Source organism: Zerene cesonia, chromosome 13 (assembly GCF_012273895.1).
Source record: "Zerene cesonia ecotype Mississippi chromosome 13, Zerene_cesonia_1.1, whole genome shotgun sequence".
NCBI classification, from domain to species: Eukaryota; Metazoa; Arthropoda; class Insecta; order Lepidoptera; family Pieridae; genus Zerene; species Zerene cesonia.
This window is the reverse complement of record NC_052114.1, coordinates 5,913,776-5,929,013: the sequence shown is the minus strand read 5'-3', so window position 1 is coordinate 5,929,013 and position 15,238 is coordinate 5,913,776. Positions and strand designations below refer to the sequence as shown.

Sequence of the window (15,238 nt, the reverse complement as noted above, 5' to 3'; positions counted from 1 at the left end):
GAACAAGTGGTGCGCCCATTATCGAGCGATCACCACTTCCCATGAGCCCTCACAAGAGTCCCTGTGAAGGTGTTGCCGGCCTTTTAAGATACTCAATTTTATAAATTTTTGTGTTTCTCATCTGAGAACTTTGACAACGAATGGGCGAATCGATTTTCATAAATTTTTGAAAGGCGTTGAAAATTTAGCGTCCACATAGAAGGCGCCAATTTGAAAGTTGGCGCCTTCTATGTGGTTCCATTTTCATTGGGTCTAGTTCTTTTTGGAAGAAATGAAATGGAAAAATTCTACATTAACAATATAACAATATAATTAAAACTTTAAAAGCTTTTTTGTTAGTTTAATTAAAGTTGTCGCATTATTATCATTTCAATTTTTATATCACAGTAGACTTGCGTAGATGAATTATTATTATAGCAAGTTACTGTTCAAACTGATTCTTACATAGTTTCCTTACATATGGATGGAAAACTTAAGCGACGTGCCACTTTCTAATCGATTAGTTGTAAAATATTAACGCTCTATCCATATTTCAATCAAAGTAAAATCATAAAAGTGGAGGATTCTATTTTATGATCTTTTTTTATATTGGATTTTTTTTTATTCTTTACCTATTTTAATACTGTTTTTTTTTCTAGAAACATGTAGCATACATAATTCTAAAACCTTCCTATACAAGAGGGAGAAATTGTTAAATATCTTATAATATCTACTGACAGCATCTATTGTTTGGACGAACTACGTAGCTGCATCTTAGGTATGGATGTATATTGTTGGTAATAGGATATTGTTTGTAAGCTTAGTCACAGATATTACCATGCTGGTGAAGATCACGTAGACACGATCTGTACTACAACTTGATTTAATGTATTTGTTGCCTTAAAGTATTAGTTATGAATTACTTCAGAAACTGTAAAAAATGAACAACCCATTTTAATGCATGTGTTACAGTAACTCATAACCAATCAAAACAATTTTTGACTTCAAAAATCAGTCAAAAGTGGTTTTGCACGAAGTAGTTTTGAGTTTGGTCTATAACATAGTATGTAAGTTTAATTATAACGTAATTATACATTTAGGGTATCTGAAAATCTAAAATACATAACATTACTGGGCTTGTTGACTCTAAAGTTAGTAAAGTACGTTTATGGAAATTCTAAGGCGTGACAGTTTGCTTATATTACAAGACTGTGATTAATTAGTATTAGTAAAGAGAAACGGTATAAGGTAAACACCAAAAATACCTACCATTATCAGGGAAGTTGAATACATTTATAAAGTAATGGAATGTAATAAAAGACGCGACCGAATATAACAGATAGCGGATTATAGGTAATTAGATGAAACCTAAAAAATTAAGAATATTCCATTATGATGTCGTCTATTCTTCGTTTTCCTATTATATCAAAAGGATAGTATTATAATCCATTTAAGTACAAAAAGACTATCAATTTATTAATTTTTATTTATTTCCAGTTGTCCATATCGTGAATTTCTTCCATGCTTTCTTGAGGTTTTCTGTTAACAGTGACATTAAGGGCTAAAAGCTGTTGCATTGGTAATCGGGGCGATAAATTTACCATGCTGGCCCATTGCCCAGTACACAGTTCAGGAAATTTTAATTTCTTTAAAAAGTGACCTTCCAAATACCACGGTGATACGCACGTAGGCGAATAATCCCATATTTTCATTTCATTTAACCGCACCCACCTGAGAAATATAAACACATTAAGATTGATCGAAATAAATGAATGCCTCTTAAATAAATGAGGAACTATAAATTTTCCTTGACAACATTTATATTTTAAGAAAACACGAAGTATTACTCAAGTAAATTTTAATATAAATTGTACTCGTAGTTACCTTATAACATGCATATAACTATTTAAATCTTGTTATGGCAATACTATGGATCAATAAAATTTTACAGTATCATTAAAATCTGTAATAATATGTCAATAATTATAACATAAGATTGTAGACCAACATTGTAAAGGACCACATACATAGGATGAAATTACACTTCATACATTTTAGGAACACTTTTTAGCATTCGATTTAAACTTCCACAAAAGACTTCCAAACATGAAGGGATAAAGTTAGTAAATATTAACATACGCTGAAATATAAAGAGCATGACAATCGCAATGCCAAGGGTTATTTGACAATTTGACATTAGCGAGTTTCGGCATGTAGTCGAGAGTTCGCGACGGGAGTGAGGGAAACATGTTGTTGTCCAAGTATCTGCCAACATACGGAATAAAGCATTTCGTTAAATAAAAATGTGTAAAACGCCAATTAAAACTTTGATTTGTCTTTGTTTTATGTCAAAGCATTTTCGAATGCATGTTAGATATGTGTTGACGTTATTAATATATTTCATAAAAAGCTTATTATATCACAAAGTTTGAGTAATAAAACGTTTTTTACCTTTTATATCGTTATGAATAGGAGACACGTCCATTGTAATAAATATAATAAATAATCCTGTCTAATTAAAAAGATAATTCAGCGTAAATATAACTTACAACGTTGTAAGATTTTTAAATGTTGCGAATGTTTTGAAATGAACTTCGTAAATCTGATTGTCGGATAAAATCAATGAAGTTAAATTTTCCAATCCCCGGAAAGTGGTAACGTTCAGGAATTTCAACTTATTTTTAGACAGATCGAGTTTTTCAAGGCTGGAACAATTCACAAATGCGTCGTCCGGCAGCTCTTGCAGAAGATTCTCTTTTAAATTCAAAAATCTCAATGACCTAAGGTGCCTGAATTCAAGACCAGTCAACTGAAAAAAAAGTGCCATTCAAATACTACTTACTAACTACTTTTAAGTATTTGAGTACTTTACGTGATAAACATACTACGTGATAGGACTGATTTTTAATATTAACGATTTTTCTACACAATACACTACACAGCTGAAGAAAAACAAAGGCGCATAGTGTGCACTAGTAATTTCCATACCGATCCAATACCAATAGTTGGTTAGTTGGTAAGTAGATTGGATATTCTCCTTGCTCTTTGCTAGTTACCAGCATTTTCTTTGAAAGTTGTCTGACCTATCGAGTATGTAATCGATATAATAAATTAGACACACCATGAGGCGAAAAAGTGTGGATATATTTTTTCGGCAGCGGTTCAAATTTCACTGACTTTTCTATCCAGCGTGACTAGTGAAATATTCAAATTCTAGAGTGATGCTTGCAAATATAACATACTAGCTATTCGCCCCGGCTTCACCAGTGGTTCATATGATGATGATACAATCGAGTGTCTCTTTCAGATCAAAGCCTATTCCAGACACCATTCATCCCGTATAAGCCTTTGTTTTTTATTTATTTTTTTTAATTAAACGTTCACTAAATCTGGGTCAAATAAAACGGAGAAACAGGCAGGCAGAGAATATGCATAGATAAGACCCTTACGTGAACGACCCTTATCTACTTACGCCCGAAAACAGAAATTAATGCATTTAATTTCGACCACCTCACTGTTTGGTCTACATTATCTTTTTACAAATTAGAACGAATGACGGTACATATTGTAAAATTGAACTGAATTTGGCCATCGGAAAAAAGGTTGGTACGAATAAAGCTCTAAAAAATGTTAATTAGGTACACAATTGCTTTCTTTTGAAAGTAGCTCAATAGCAAACAGAATTATGATATATAATAATAAACTGTCATACATCAAATATTTCGCTAATTCATGAGTTCAAATTTACTTACGCTCATTAAATTATTGTTCGATAAATCCAAAAACATTAAACAGAAGAGATTACAGAATAAATTTGACGGTATCATTCGTAAGTCATTTTTGTCCATTAACAGGGTTTCCAATGACAAAAGGCTTTCGAACGCTGTGTCTGTGATGTTACTTATCTGGTTGTTTGACAATTTCAATATTTGCAAATTAATCAAATGGAACGTTCCATTTTGTATCTGTTGAATTTTGTTATTCGATAAATCGAGAATTAATAGGGAACGTAATCCAAGGAACGTGTCGGATGGTATGTAAACAATTTGATTATTTGATATATCCACAGTTTCTAAGTACGTATTGTTGGCGAATAATCGTTCTGGTAGCGTGTATAAAAAATTGTTTGATAAATCAACGTGAAAGAGCTTTTTTGTATGTCGGAAAGCCTCACTGTCAATCTCTTCAAGGTAATTTCGCTGTAAACGCCTGAAAACAAAATGTTTTTGTGAGTATAATCAGTAATTTTCCGTCTTTATTTTTAACGGATTAAGCGTTCAATTTACTAATGAAAGAGTCAACCTTTATTAAATTTTAATGAAAGATATTTATATGTTTTCGTTCAAATAATAAAAAAAAACTAATAATCAGCAATAACACCGATTATAGTCATTTGTATTTTTGTAAGAATAAAATTCAATTCGTTAGCAATTTGCACTGTACTCACAAAATCCTTAAATTGTGAAGTGAATCGAAAATTCCAGAAGGCAGGTATTCCACATGATTGTCAAACATATCTAGCTCTGTCAGCGATCGCATGCCTTTGAAGCTTGACTTATGTAACGTCCGTAATTTATTTGTTCCAAGATCGCTGAAAACGTTTATAGGATGAGAAAATTTATTTTCCTTTCTATTATAAATTTTACTATAATCATTTAACACAATATTAATAGTGAAACAGTAAATATGTCAAATTACAGGAATATGATGATATAAAAGATTCTATAATAATATCTAATAAGCTTGTTTTTAAGAAAAAACAAGCTTATTCTAGCAAGTCTGCTTTGCTTTGGGCAGCAAAATTTTCACACGAGCAATGGGAGACCCATTACCTGACCCTGAGGAGTAATGGTTGTAAAGTCTATACATCCAGCCCCTTGTACTATTAGAAGGGGCTGGTTGTGGAAGGTCTGTTACAAAGGGCTCTTATATTTGTTTCATAACTCACATATTCTCTCGATTGAACCTCTCGTATTGAATCAGTATGAACATTTGAAAGGTAATAAGGAAAATACAGACGGTTGGCGCAGGTTGGGTTTGAGATGGTCCTTCAGTTACTCACAAAAAATGTCTCGTTCTGGCCGGACACAGAAGTCTGATCATCTACTTGTCCATAAAGAAAATCAATCAGTGAAACAAATGAATATCATCTACTCCATACCCCACTAGGCTTCATTATTAAACAGACGGTATCTATAAATGCTTATCTATATTTGCTTTCAATTTGTATTTATAATTAAATAAACGATACTGACTACTTAAGCAGATATTCTGTAGGAGTTATCGGATACAATCTCATTCATTTGATCTAACGAAAAGGCATTTCCAAACAAACAGAAGACCGATAGCCTAATTGGCCATCACGATACAGCAAATCCAATAGTTCTCTCAAGTTCCAGATAGTGAACGTGGGTTGATAGTAATTCATTAAATGAAGAAAAACAAATAGGACGCTTATGAGACTAGCAGTAAATAATGAATTATTTCTTTATAGTATTTCAACTCAACGAGTCTATTCACAAGAGAGATTATGTTTGATATTTTTTGATTCTTCGTTATTCATCTTATGACAATATAAAATATATTATCTACGTTCCTTGACGTTCTTAGGTTGCCCGAACGTAAATTATGTAAATAAACAAAGCTTTTGTGGTTGTATATGTGTAATTTCGAATGTGTATTTCTCTAATAGTATCCAGTGTGAAGTGTAAGCACAGAACAGATAAAAGTGGTTATAAAGAAATTGTTTGCATTAGAACGCGCGTCGCCCCTTCCAATGTTCGCTGTTTTCCTTTCGCACTATGAAGTTCCGTTCGCCTTCTTAGTACAGGATGGTGACCATCCATTGCAAGTTATGTATCATTATCAACCGGCGAATCTGTCTCACCTTTAGGCTCGTTTAACTGTTCCATGGCTGTTAGCATTAATATGTTTAATAACCTACATAGTGTAAATATCCACTGGGACGATCAGATCCGAATTCAAGGAGGTGAGCCCCGCTCGCCAGCAGTTCAAAGATCGATGAGTCGCGTCACATCTGCAAACACTTTTAGAGCATTGACGCCAACGGGATTGCGATAAGCTTATTGTCCACGCTGTAAGTAAAAGCGATCACAAATGTTTATAGAAATAAAGGGAAAATCACGTTTTTCATCTGTTTTCTTTATAGAAGAGATTATACTTTTATTATTGGCTAACTTTTTGCCGCGACTTTGCCCACATATTCAAAGGATAATATGATAGACAGACTCTTTGAAATTTTCTAAAACTTCAGACCTCCTAAGGATTTCCTCGCATAGTTCTAATCTCAAGGTGATTTCCGAGATGAAAACTATCCTATGTCCTTTTTGGGTCTCAAACTATCTCTGTACCAAATCTAATCTATCAATTTTATTTCTTGTGGAGAAAATTAATAGGTACGTATAGAAATATATATTTATTTTGTATCTTATACTCAGAAGTGACTTTGGACTTGATTACGTTTCAACATAACATTTAGAATAAAAAACAATTTATTCGTCAGTAAGCTTAATTAAACCCACAAAAGAAAAACGTACACATTTATTACATACAAATTTATTTTCTTTTATGTCACTCAGAGAAGTGACAGAATTCCACGGTAATGTATGGACCCTATAGGAGTTCTTATTATAAGGTCAATTTATTACTAAGTAACATTATAGTCAAGGTTAAGTTTGTGGCATGCTATTTGTGAAAATTATGCTGCCATTCTTCAGAAATGCCTTATCATGCTAACATGTTTTTGAAAATAACAAATTTTCCACTATGTTACTTACTTTGAATTTAAAGTTGGTTTCTTTCATATGTTCATTATATTATTATAAGATTCCTTGCTGTAGAAATAGAACATTTAATATTGAAATATTTGTATCATAAATCAAAATCAATCCCTAATTTCACGCTAATCAAAGTTGGTTCGGTTAGCTTCTATGACATAATGTGGTGTCTTAAATCCCATGAGTTGCAGTTAAATGATTTATTACTTTACATAGGAAGCGTGAAGATAAACACAAACACAGCAACAAAGTTTCAAAGTTATCTACTACGCCGGTTATACATACCCACTCTTTATGAACTATTATGAATTATATCATTATGAATTGACTGTTTTTCTTTACGCGGTTATTATGTCAGTATCTAAATATCTCTTACCTTTTAAGTTAAGGATTTACCTAAACATTTATTTGGCGATAGAAAGATACACCTTACAGAGCAGCTCATTTATTGTACCTGTTGTTTCGAAGTTTTGAATACAATGACCGTGCTTCGAGACTTTATATTATTGTAGTATAAATCGTGTTCAAAATTCTTTGTATAATTTTTTATTTATGATTTTATTTATGTTAATGGATTTTGAGAAATATAATTTTGTATCTGTCTGATTTTAACATCAGTTGCGGCAATTTGGCATTAACACAAGATTACTTCACAATATAAAACGGCGCTATTGTTTTTGGCGCCGAGGAAACTGTAATATGTACGAAATAGAAATGAGGTTGTATTTGTTACGAGTATTTTCAATGAGGGACGTATATTACATTCGAAATTATTTTAAGTTCAAATTAGAGCGTCGTAATCGAATGATCCTTTTTCATAAAGATGTGAATTAATTAGTTAATTAAACAACAATATTTAAATTAAAAGTTGCATCCTGAAAACAAATTATTCAATCTGCCGATTGTAAGGGTTCAAAAAACAAATAATGGGGTTACAAAATCACTCTGTTATTCCTTCAAATACGCATTTCTCGGAGCCATATACGTACCGGATTATATTGTTGAAAAGTTGTAATATTACGCCGATTTCAAACTTCCGTCACGTAATAACGGCTTTGTAGCGCTTGATTGTGTTCTGTGACTCGTTATCAAGGAATTAGCTGATTCCCAATTCTATATGGAGTGCTATTATATGCTATACATGCTCTATTACATTCAAAGCATTTTACTATTAAATTACACAGCTACCACCAGAGCATTTTTAGCAAAAAATTTGTAGGAAAAAGACTGGGTTTCTCTGGTTATAAATATAACATTTAACTTGTAAATATAATTTTATATGAAACATTATATTCATAAGTTACAACTAATATTTATTATCAGCTATATTCGAAGAGTAAGAAAGAACAGTCTCCTCCGACTGTTTGTGTTGTAAATTTTTCTTTATCCTATAGCTTGAATATTACAAAGGATTTATTAATGTAAACAACAAACCGGGTTGTTCAATAGCTCGCAGACGTCGATCCAATTGCCGCCACTTCAAATCTTCAGCGCAAGCTTCATTTCCCCCTTCTCCAGGTTTAGTTTTACTTGTTAATATTTGCAGCACCTCACAGGGAGTGAGAGAGCATTGTGCTTCTATCTGCAACACTGATTGAACGATTTGTTATAACTTCGCTGATGCAACATCGAATGAAACCTGTTTTCTTTAACCTACTCACAATGGAGGGTTTATATTTTTATATGTTTTAATAATATCGTTGGTTTGAAATGGAGTGCTGAGGAATATCTGTATTAAGATTCAAAATTTAAGATCTCAAGAATTTATTTAGTGTGAGAATTTATATTGAAAGTTAATTCAGATATAATATTGTATGTCACCATTTTAATATATCACTTACACATTGTATATTTTTTTTTTGTTTATAATAAAGACGTAATATTATGTAAACTTATAATTTCTTTAAAATTACGTCTTGTTTATATATATTTATAAGTGTATGCATTACGGTTTCGTGAAAGAAAAAATAATCGCCTTGAGTGGTTTTGTAGCCGAATTTAATGAAGCTGGAGATTTTATATAAATTTTTTTTTGCTTGCCGCTTACTACTAAAACTCAATTAATAAGTTCATATTTCTGCCGTATTATTGTTATAAATACTAATTTTGTAATTAAGAACAACTTAATGTCAAATCATAATTGCATGAACTTATGTAATATCGCTCTAAATGGAAATTTTACTTAATTTTGCGAAATATTCAGGAAACTATTTCAGTTCGTACACACCACAACATTCAAATTAATAATTATTGATTCCTGGTATACTACATATGCTGAAATATCGAATATCGACAAAGTTAAACCAAAGTAACTTGGTTTTATAGGAAAATAAAATATTATGATAGATCTTCCTCTCAATAAAATTGACTTTATTATTATTAATAATACTCTTAATTAAATCTTAATGTTTGCTTCCATTTACCCGATGTTTACTTCTACTAGTATCTATGTATATCGTCACAAAGTTTATTGTAACATTTTCTTAACACATTCAGAAACTATTTTAAGTGTCATGAAACAGTATAAAATACGAACTAATTTTTTGGGAGAATATTGATACGAATAATAAAAAACACAGAATATTTTTGAATAACAGTATTTTATTTACGAATACATTGTTTGAACCACAAAGTCTCGCGAAAGTTGAGATAGAAATTTATAACTTAAAGCGAAATTCCAAAAAGAGCAACTGCGAATACGAAGAGTTATTTGTAGAAATTATGCTTTAAATATAAAATGAATTCTAAAAGAAGTAAAGTGGTAAGTTTTTATTGAAAGAACATTAATTGCTCTTCTTCGCAACGGTATATAATTAATGCAAGTTTAAATACATTTATGTATTTCACATAGATTAAGTATTTAATATTTATTAATTTATTAATGAATATTTATTCACCGGTATGCATTCCTGTACCATGAAAAGTTGATTGATGGCCTACAATTTAATGGGTCCATTCTTTAACTTGATTGATAAGGCTAGAATGCATACCTTCTTGTATATTTATATAAAAGGTAGAAGGTATAAAGGTTTGGCTTTTTATTAAATTGTTTCTTAAAAGGTATTCAATAAATATTATGTGATAATGAAAAAATATGATATTATGTACAGAAAGAAAACTCGTTTAATTATCAAGCCAAAAAATAAGGTCCAAAAACAGATAAATGGAGAATGCGACTCAGATAACAGTTTTCGTTCTCTAACGTTTCTTAACTCTAACGTTTCTTTTGTAATGGCCCTAAACGGAGCTCACTTTTCATTGCTTTCAAAGGAAATGTTACAACAAAATACATCCTTATACATGGCTAATCTAACAAATAAGGTTTTCAAGACTTATTTGTAAGTGTAAGTGTGCTTGTAGTTGTACCTGAGTTTCATTAATCTGTGTTTTTTAATACGTATAATATTATAAAAATACAACCATACTTCCATAGAAATCATACTTCTTTATAATATTTGCATAGATTATTCCACAGACAAATAACCGTATCTTTAATCAAATTTAAATAAACATATTTTACTTTATATAGAAACTCTTTATTCATAAACATTGATATGAAGAACATTGAAAAGGGGTAATTCCAAAGCACTTTATCTCTCATCTCAACGCTCTTTTACTAGATTCTCAAAAGAATTAAAAAAAATACATTTCGTTTACATTTGCGTGGTACTACTATTAACTACGCGCTAAGTTTTCGTTGACGATAATTTTATTACATTAGTACTAGCGGTCTGCCCCGGCTTCGCCCGTGGTACATAAATAGTCTACAGAATTCAGGAATCATATCAAACGGTGAGTAATTTTGAAATCGGTTAAATAGTACTGAAATTAACGCATTCAAAAAAACAAACAAAGTCTTCAATTTTATATTATTATATGTTATATATAGACCTTCTAATAAATGCCCTTATTTATGAATGAATTGTCTATTTCTTTCTATTATATCCTAAAGAAGTTCAATATCATCGGAAAAACACCTATAAAAATTTAACCGCACTGTGATTCGAAAAGTATATTTAATTCAACATCCACCTTATATTAGATCTATATTGATTGATAGATTGGGTGTCAAATGGTCCTTATACTTTTAAACAAGACCCTCTCAAATATTAACGACATATGATCATAAAATACGTACCCCATAAAGCCAGTATTTGTAACGGGTTCAATAACCTTGAAATTTTCATCTTACTTTTCAGAAAATTAAATTTGTCCTTACTTCACAACAAGACTGACCGCGAGATACTACTGTGTATTATGTTTAGTTGAAATTGCTTTTCTGAATGAGACAAATGCAATACAACATTGTGACAAGAGATACAATAACTAAAATAACCACCGTTTCAAATGATTTTACGAAATGACTAAACAGTTACAGTTATGGTGAATGTTTATTGGTTTGGTTTCGTTGTAGAAACGTTGGCGATATCAAGCTTTAGTTTTTCTTTTCGAAACTTATTTCCTTTTACTATTTCATATTATTTGCTACTCTAACATTTTTGTAATTTTATTTCGTACTCAAGTTACTTTGAATTTAGTTACACAATTTCAAATTACATGCGTGAATGAGGGTGATGTGGCAGAATTTGTGTTTAGTCATGATCTGTTCGTTCAAAAATTGATCAAATATCTTAAAACAATATTTTTACAATACGTTCCCTTTTATAATGGATTATTGATTATGCATTCGGGTATAATTTCCGTGAACTCTGTATTTAAATTTATCGCTCGAATAAATCATTTATATATTTTAAGGAAACTCTCATAATAATATTCTAAATGCCAAAATTAACTATTATTATCAACCAGCTATGCGCACGCGGCTTATTAGAAAATCCCGCAGTTAACACCGCATAGCTTCCGTTTCCCGTTCTCAGGTCACAAATCATATCCGTACCAATGTTCATCTAAATCGATGGTTTAGACGTAAAGAAGAGACATACAGGCAGGCAGAGTTATATTCGCATTAATGATATTCGCAAGGTATATTAGTATTTATATTGTATGAATGATACAATTGATTGCCTTTTGTTTAGTCCCCTCTACGATTTTATTACAATTGTATAATTAACCAGTTAACTGAATTGATTGTGTCCGCTTGTAGAGGTTTCGATAGGAATCTATTTAAATATCGCCTACAAGAATAAATCTCTATTAAAAACTTTTTATCAATCTTGTATAATGCATATTATAAAAGAAAACTTCGATATTACTGAACTATAATTTAGTCAAATTTACGCCAAATTGCAATATGACAGTACACAATGGCTTAGATACGAGTATAATTTATATTTATGGCTTTTCACTTTTCTTTCGAAAAGCTTCCAATAAATTGAAAGTTTCGGGCATATTGAATTTATACACCCGCTACTTACATAAGCATATATTTTTCTCACTTCACAGCGGTACTCTATACGGTCTACCAGCTCACATTTCAAGCGCTGAAAATAAGATTTTAAAATCTCGTCTACAAATTTATTTGTTTTTATATCTTCCTATAGGTTACATTCATCTCAATAAAAATGGATTATCAAATTAATAGATTTTACTTACCTATCTACACAATAATGGTTGCATCTCTCGGACCACAACTTATAGCCGAAGTGTGTGCGTAAACGCTTTGTTTCTTATTCCGTCTGTCAAATAGTGTTTTAGAATAGACAATGAACACTCAAACATCTTGGCATGATTGTTAATCTGATTTAATTTGTTTTAGTGATACGCGAAACCCTCCAATTCGTGTGTTTACGACAACTCGTGTTAACCTTGTAAGTGAGAAATTATTTTCTATAGAGATTTTCGCAAAAAAAAATATATATATATGTTTTGTTCACACACCAAACGAGTCCACCATTGAGGACCTGTTTCTAAGATATTGTTTTAATACAATTAGTTTTCCAATTTATACCTACTCGATTTTAATCAGACTAAAAGAATAAATGATGAAGTAATATTTACTATGATCAAATACAAAAATAATTCTATTATCAAGAGGATGTTGTCAAGTAATAACAATAAAAATTGAACAACATTTTGAATTGAAAATCGGGTCTGGCGAGCATAGGTCGTAAAAGTAAGGAAATATATTCTAATTTCATTGTTACATCTCGCCTTTGACTTTTTAGTATGCGGGTCTCTTTTATTCGAGGGTATTTTGGGTTAGAATATTAAATTTTAAGGGCGACCAATCCGATTTATTTTATCAACAATTTATGATCAGAGATACTGAAATAGCCTTTGGAGAAAATATCTGAAATTCATAAGCACTAATGAAATATTTTCTAGTGTATAATATCACCTTATAAATGTGTTATATTTAGGGAGTGTATCAGTAAAACGAACTATTCGGCGCCACGTTCTATTCAAAAGAAAAACAAATAAGCAATCCCACTGATCATCAGTATTTATATGTACCATGTGCTAAATATTAATTAATACACAGATTATCCATACAAAACGTAAGCTTTTAAATTACATAAATTACAAATAGTTTTCTTTTAAATAATTATTTTTCAAACTCCTCAAATTTACTTTTATATATGATATGAAACGTTCAGTATGCATTTTTATTGTTACACTGAACATTTTCCGACCAATTTTGAGTTTTGCGCCCAATCTTAATAATTAACCCAAAAAAATATGCCTTCGTGACCTTTTCGTATTTAATGAATGGCCCCTTTCATATTGGATTTGAAATTAACACTTTCCGCGATAAACAACGTTAATCAATTAACAAACTTTTAAGGTTATTTTAACTTTTTAAATTATAGAATATCAATCAATATTGTCCTTGAATAAGGTAAATTAATAATAGAACGACCAGTGTTTTGTGCCCTGACTACTGATAAAATGGTTTTCATGAAGTGAATTTAAAATGATTCAGTAAGATCTACTCAAAAAGGAAAAAAAGGGACTTTTAGTAGAGAAAGTTATAAAGTTTAAATAGTTAAAAAACGATTCATAAATATAAAAAAAGTATGACCGAGATTCGCCCGAAAACCATCCTAACAATAACATTTTCAATTTCGTATTAATCGCGTACTTTATACGTCATATGATATACTGAGGGTAAAGGTAAGACGGAGCATTCGTCCTTTTTACTTTACTACACCGCTCCTCGAAGACTACATTCGACGTTCTGCCACAAACAAATTTTAAAACCGACGAGTGCATTGGTGCAACATTTTATTGGAGAATAAGCACAAACGCGATTGACATGAATGCTATTTTCTATTGCAAAAGGTCCACATCAGATGGTCATATGACAGATAATATCAGAGATGCTCGATCGCTGTGAGCATTGCGCCGAACATGGCGAGTTACATTACATGAAAATGCTCTTGGTAACTTGGGCTGGCTTTGCTGGTACCATTTATAAGAACGTTGCATTACAAACAAGTGTTTGGGAAATTCAATAAAATTATCCTAGAAGGAAGTAAATTACAAAGAAATTATTGAAAGAAATTCCTAAGAAAGCCTTAACCAAAAAAATTGGCTAAGTGTGAGTTGGACTAGTGCACAAAGGCACAACTATCTGTAAAAAAGGCAAAAAATCCCTATCGTTAAATCCCTCTTCAATATTTTTAATTTAGTATACATAATCAGTGTATATTCCAGCTGCGTAGCTATCACGGTTCATGAGATACAGCATGACGACGGACAGATGTACAGAAAGACAGCAGTATTTTAGTAATAGAGTTCCGTTTGTATCCTTTGGGTTCAGTGCCCTAAAATAGGGAAAACACAAACAGATGGAAAGAGCGATCATATCTCATAAACGTTTGTTCTACTGAATCTTAAAAAAGACCCATTTCGATCGTAAAACCTTCAACGTTTACTATTGTATGAGCAGGAGTTAGGAGGGTTGTAAATCACGAAAGGTATCAAAACTTTTTTAACAACAAATATATGTGCTGAACCTCCTTAGACTCTTTGTAGATTTTCGTACTCCAAATATTATTTCAATAGATAAACTTATACGATATTTCAGTCTATCATTGTATGACAATCAAACTTGCTTATTCTTAATGGTTAATAAAAACTATTGAAAAACGTACATTATATATGAAATCTATTCTGTAAAAATGAACTATTTCTCCTACTTGCGCCACTTAGTATGCAAACAATTTTTAACGTGATTTGATCATTCGCTATGCACATATTTTTCTTGTCCTGCAAAGAATATGACTTACAGCAGGTGACATGACGATATTTTATTATAACAACATTAAATTACAACGAAAAAAATCCACATTGAAAATAGAAGCTTGCTTTGAAAGAGTTTTAAAAACTGAAGGAGTTTTCAAAACCAAAAATGATTCCAACCGAGAATGACTAACGTAATGGCAATACATTTTGTATTGTGGTAAAACAGTAATTTATTAAATCAAGTTTAATCCTGAATTTAATTTCTAGAAACATCTAACGCTCATGGGTTGCAATACCCGTGTATGCATAAACAG

The 15,238-nt window shown here is 31.2% G+C and overlaps 1 protein-coding gene across 1 annotated transcript; it reads right to left on the bottom strand.

The window, feature by feature from the left end:
• Positions 1-1,466: 1,466 nt before the first annotated feature.
• Positions 1,467-11,025, bottom strand: LOC119831294 (carboxypeptidase N subunit 2-like). Its single transcript, XM_038354595.1, has 8 exons — positions 10,915-11,025; positions 8,211-8,366; positions 5,924-6,074; positions 4,427-4,570; positions 3,732-4,188; positions 2,529-2,788; positions 2,119-2,244; positions 1,467-1,710 (listed from the first exon to the last, which is right to left on the bottom strand). Exons 1-8 carry the CDS (start codon positions 10,961-10,963, stop codon positions 1,467-1,469), a joined length of 1,587 nt encoding a protein of 528 aa, XP_038210523.1. The 5' UTR covers positions 10,964-11,025.
• Between the last annotated feature and the right edge of the window lie 4,213 nt (positions 11,026-15,238).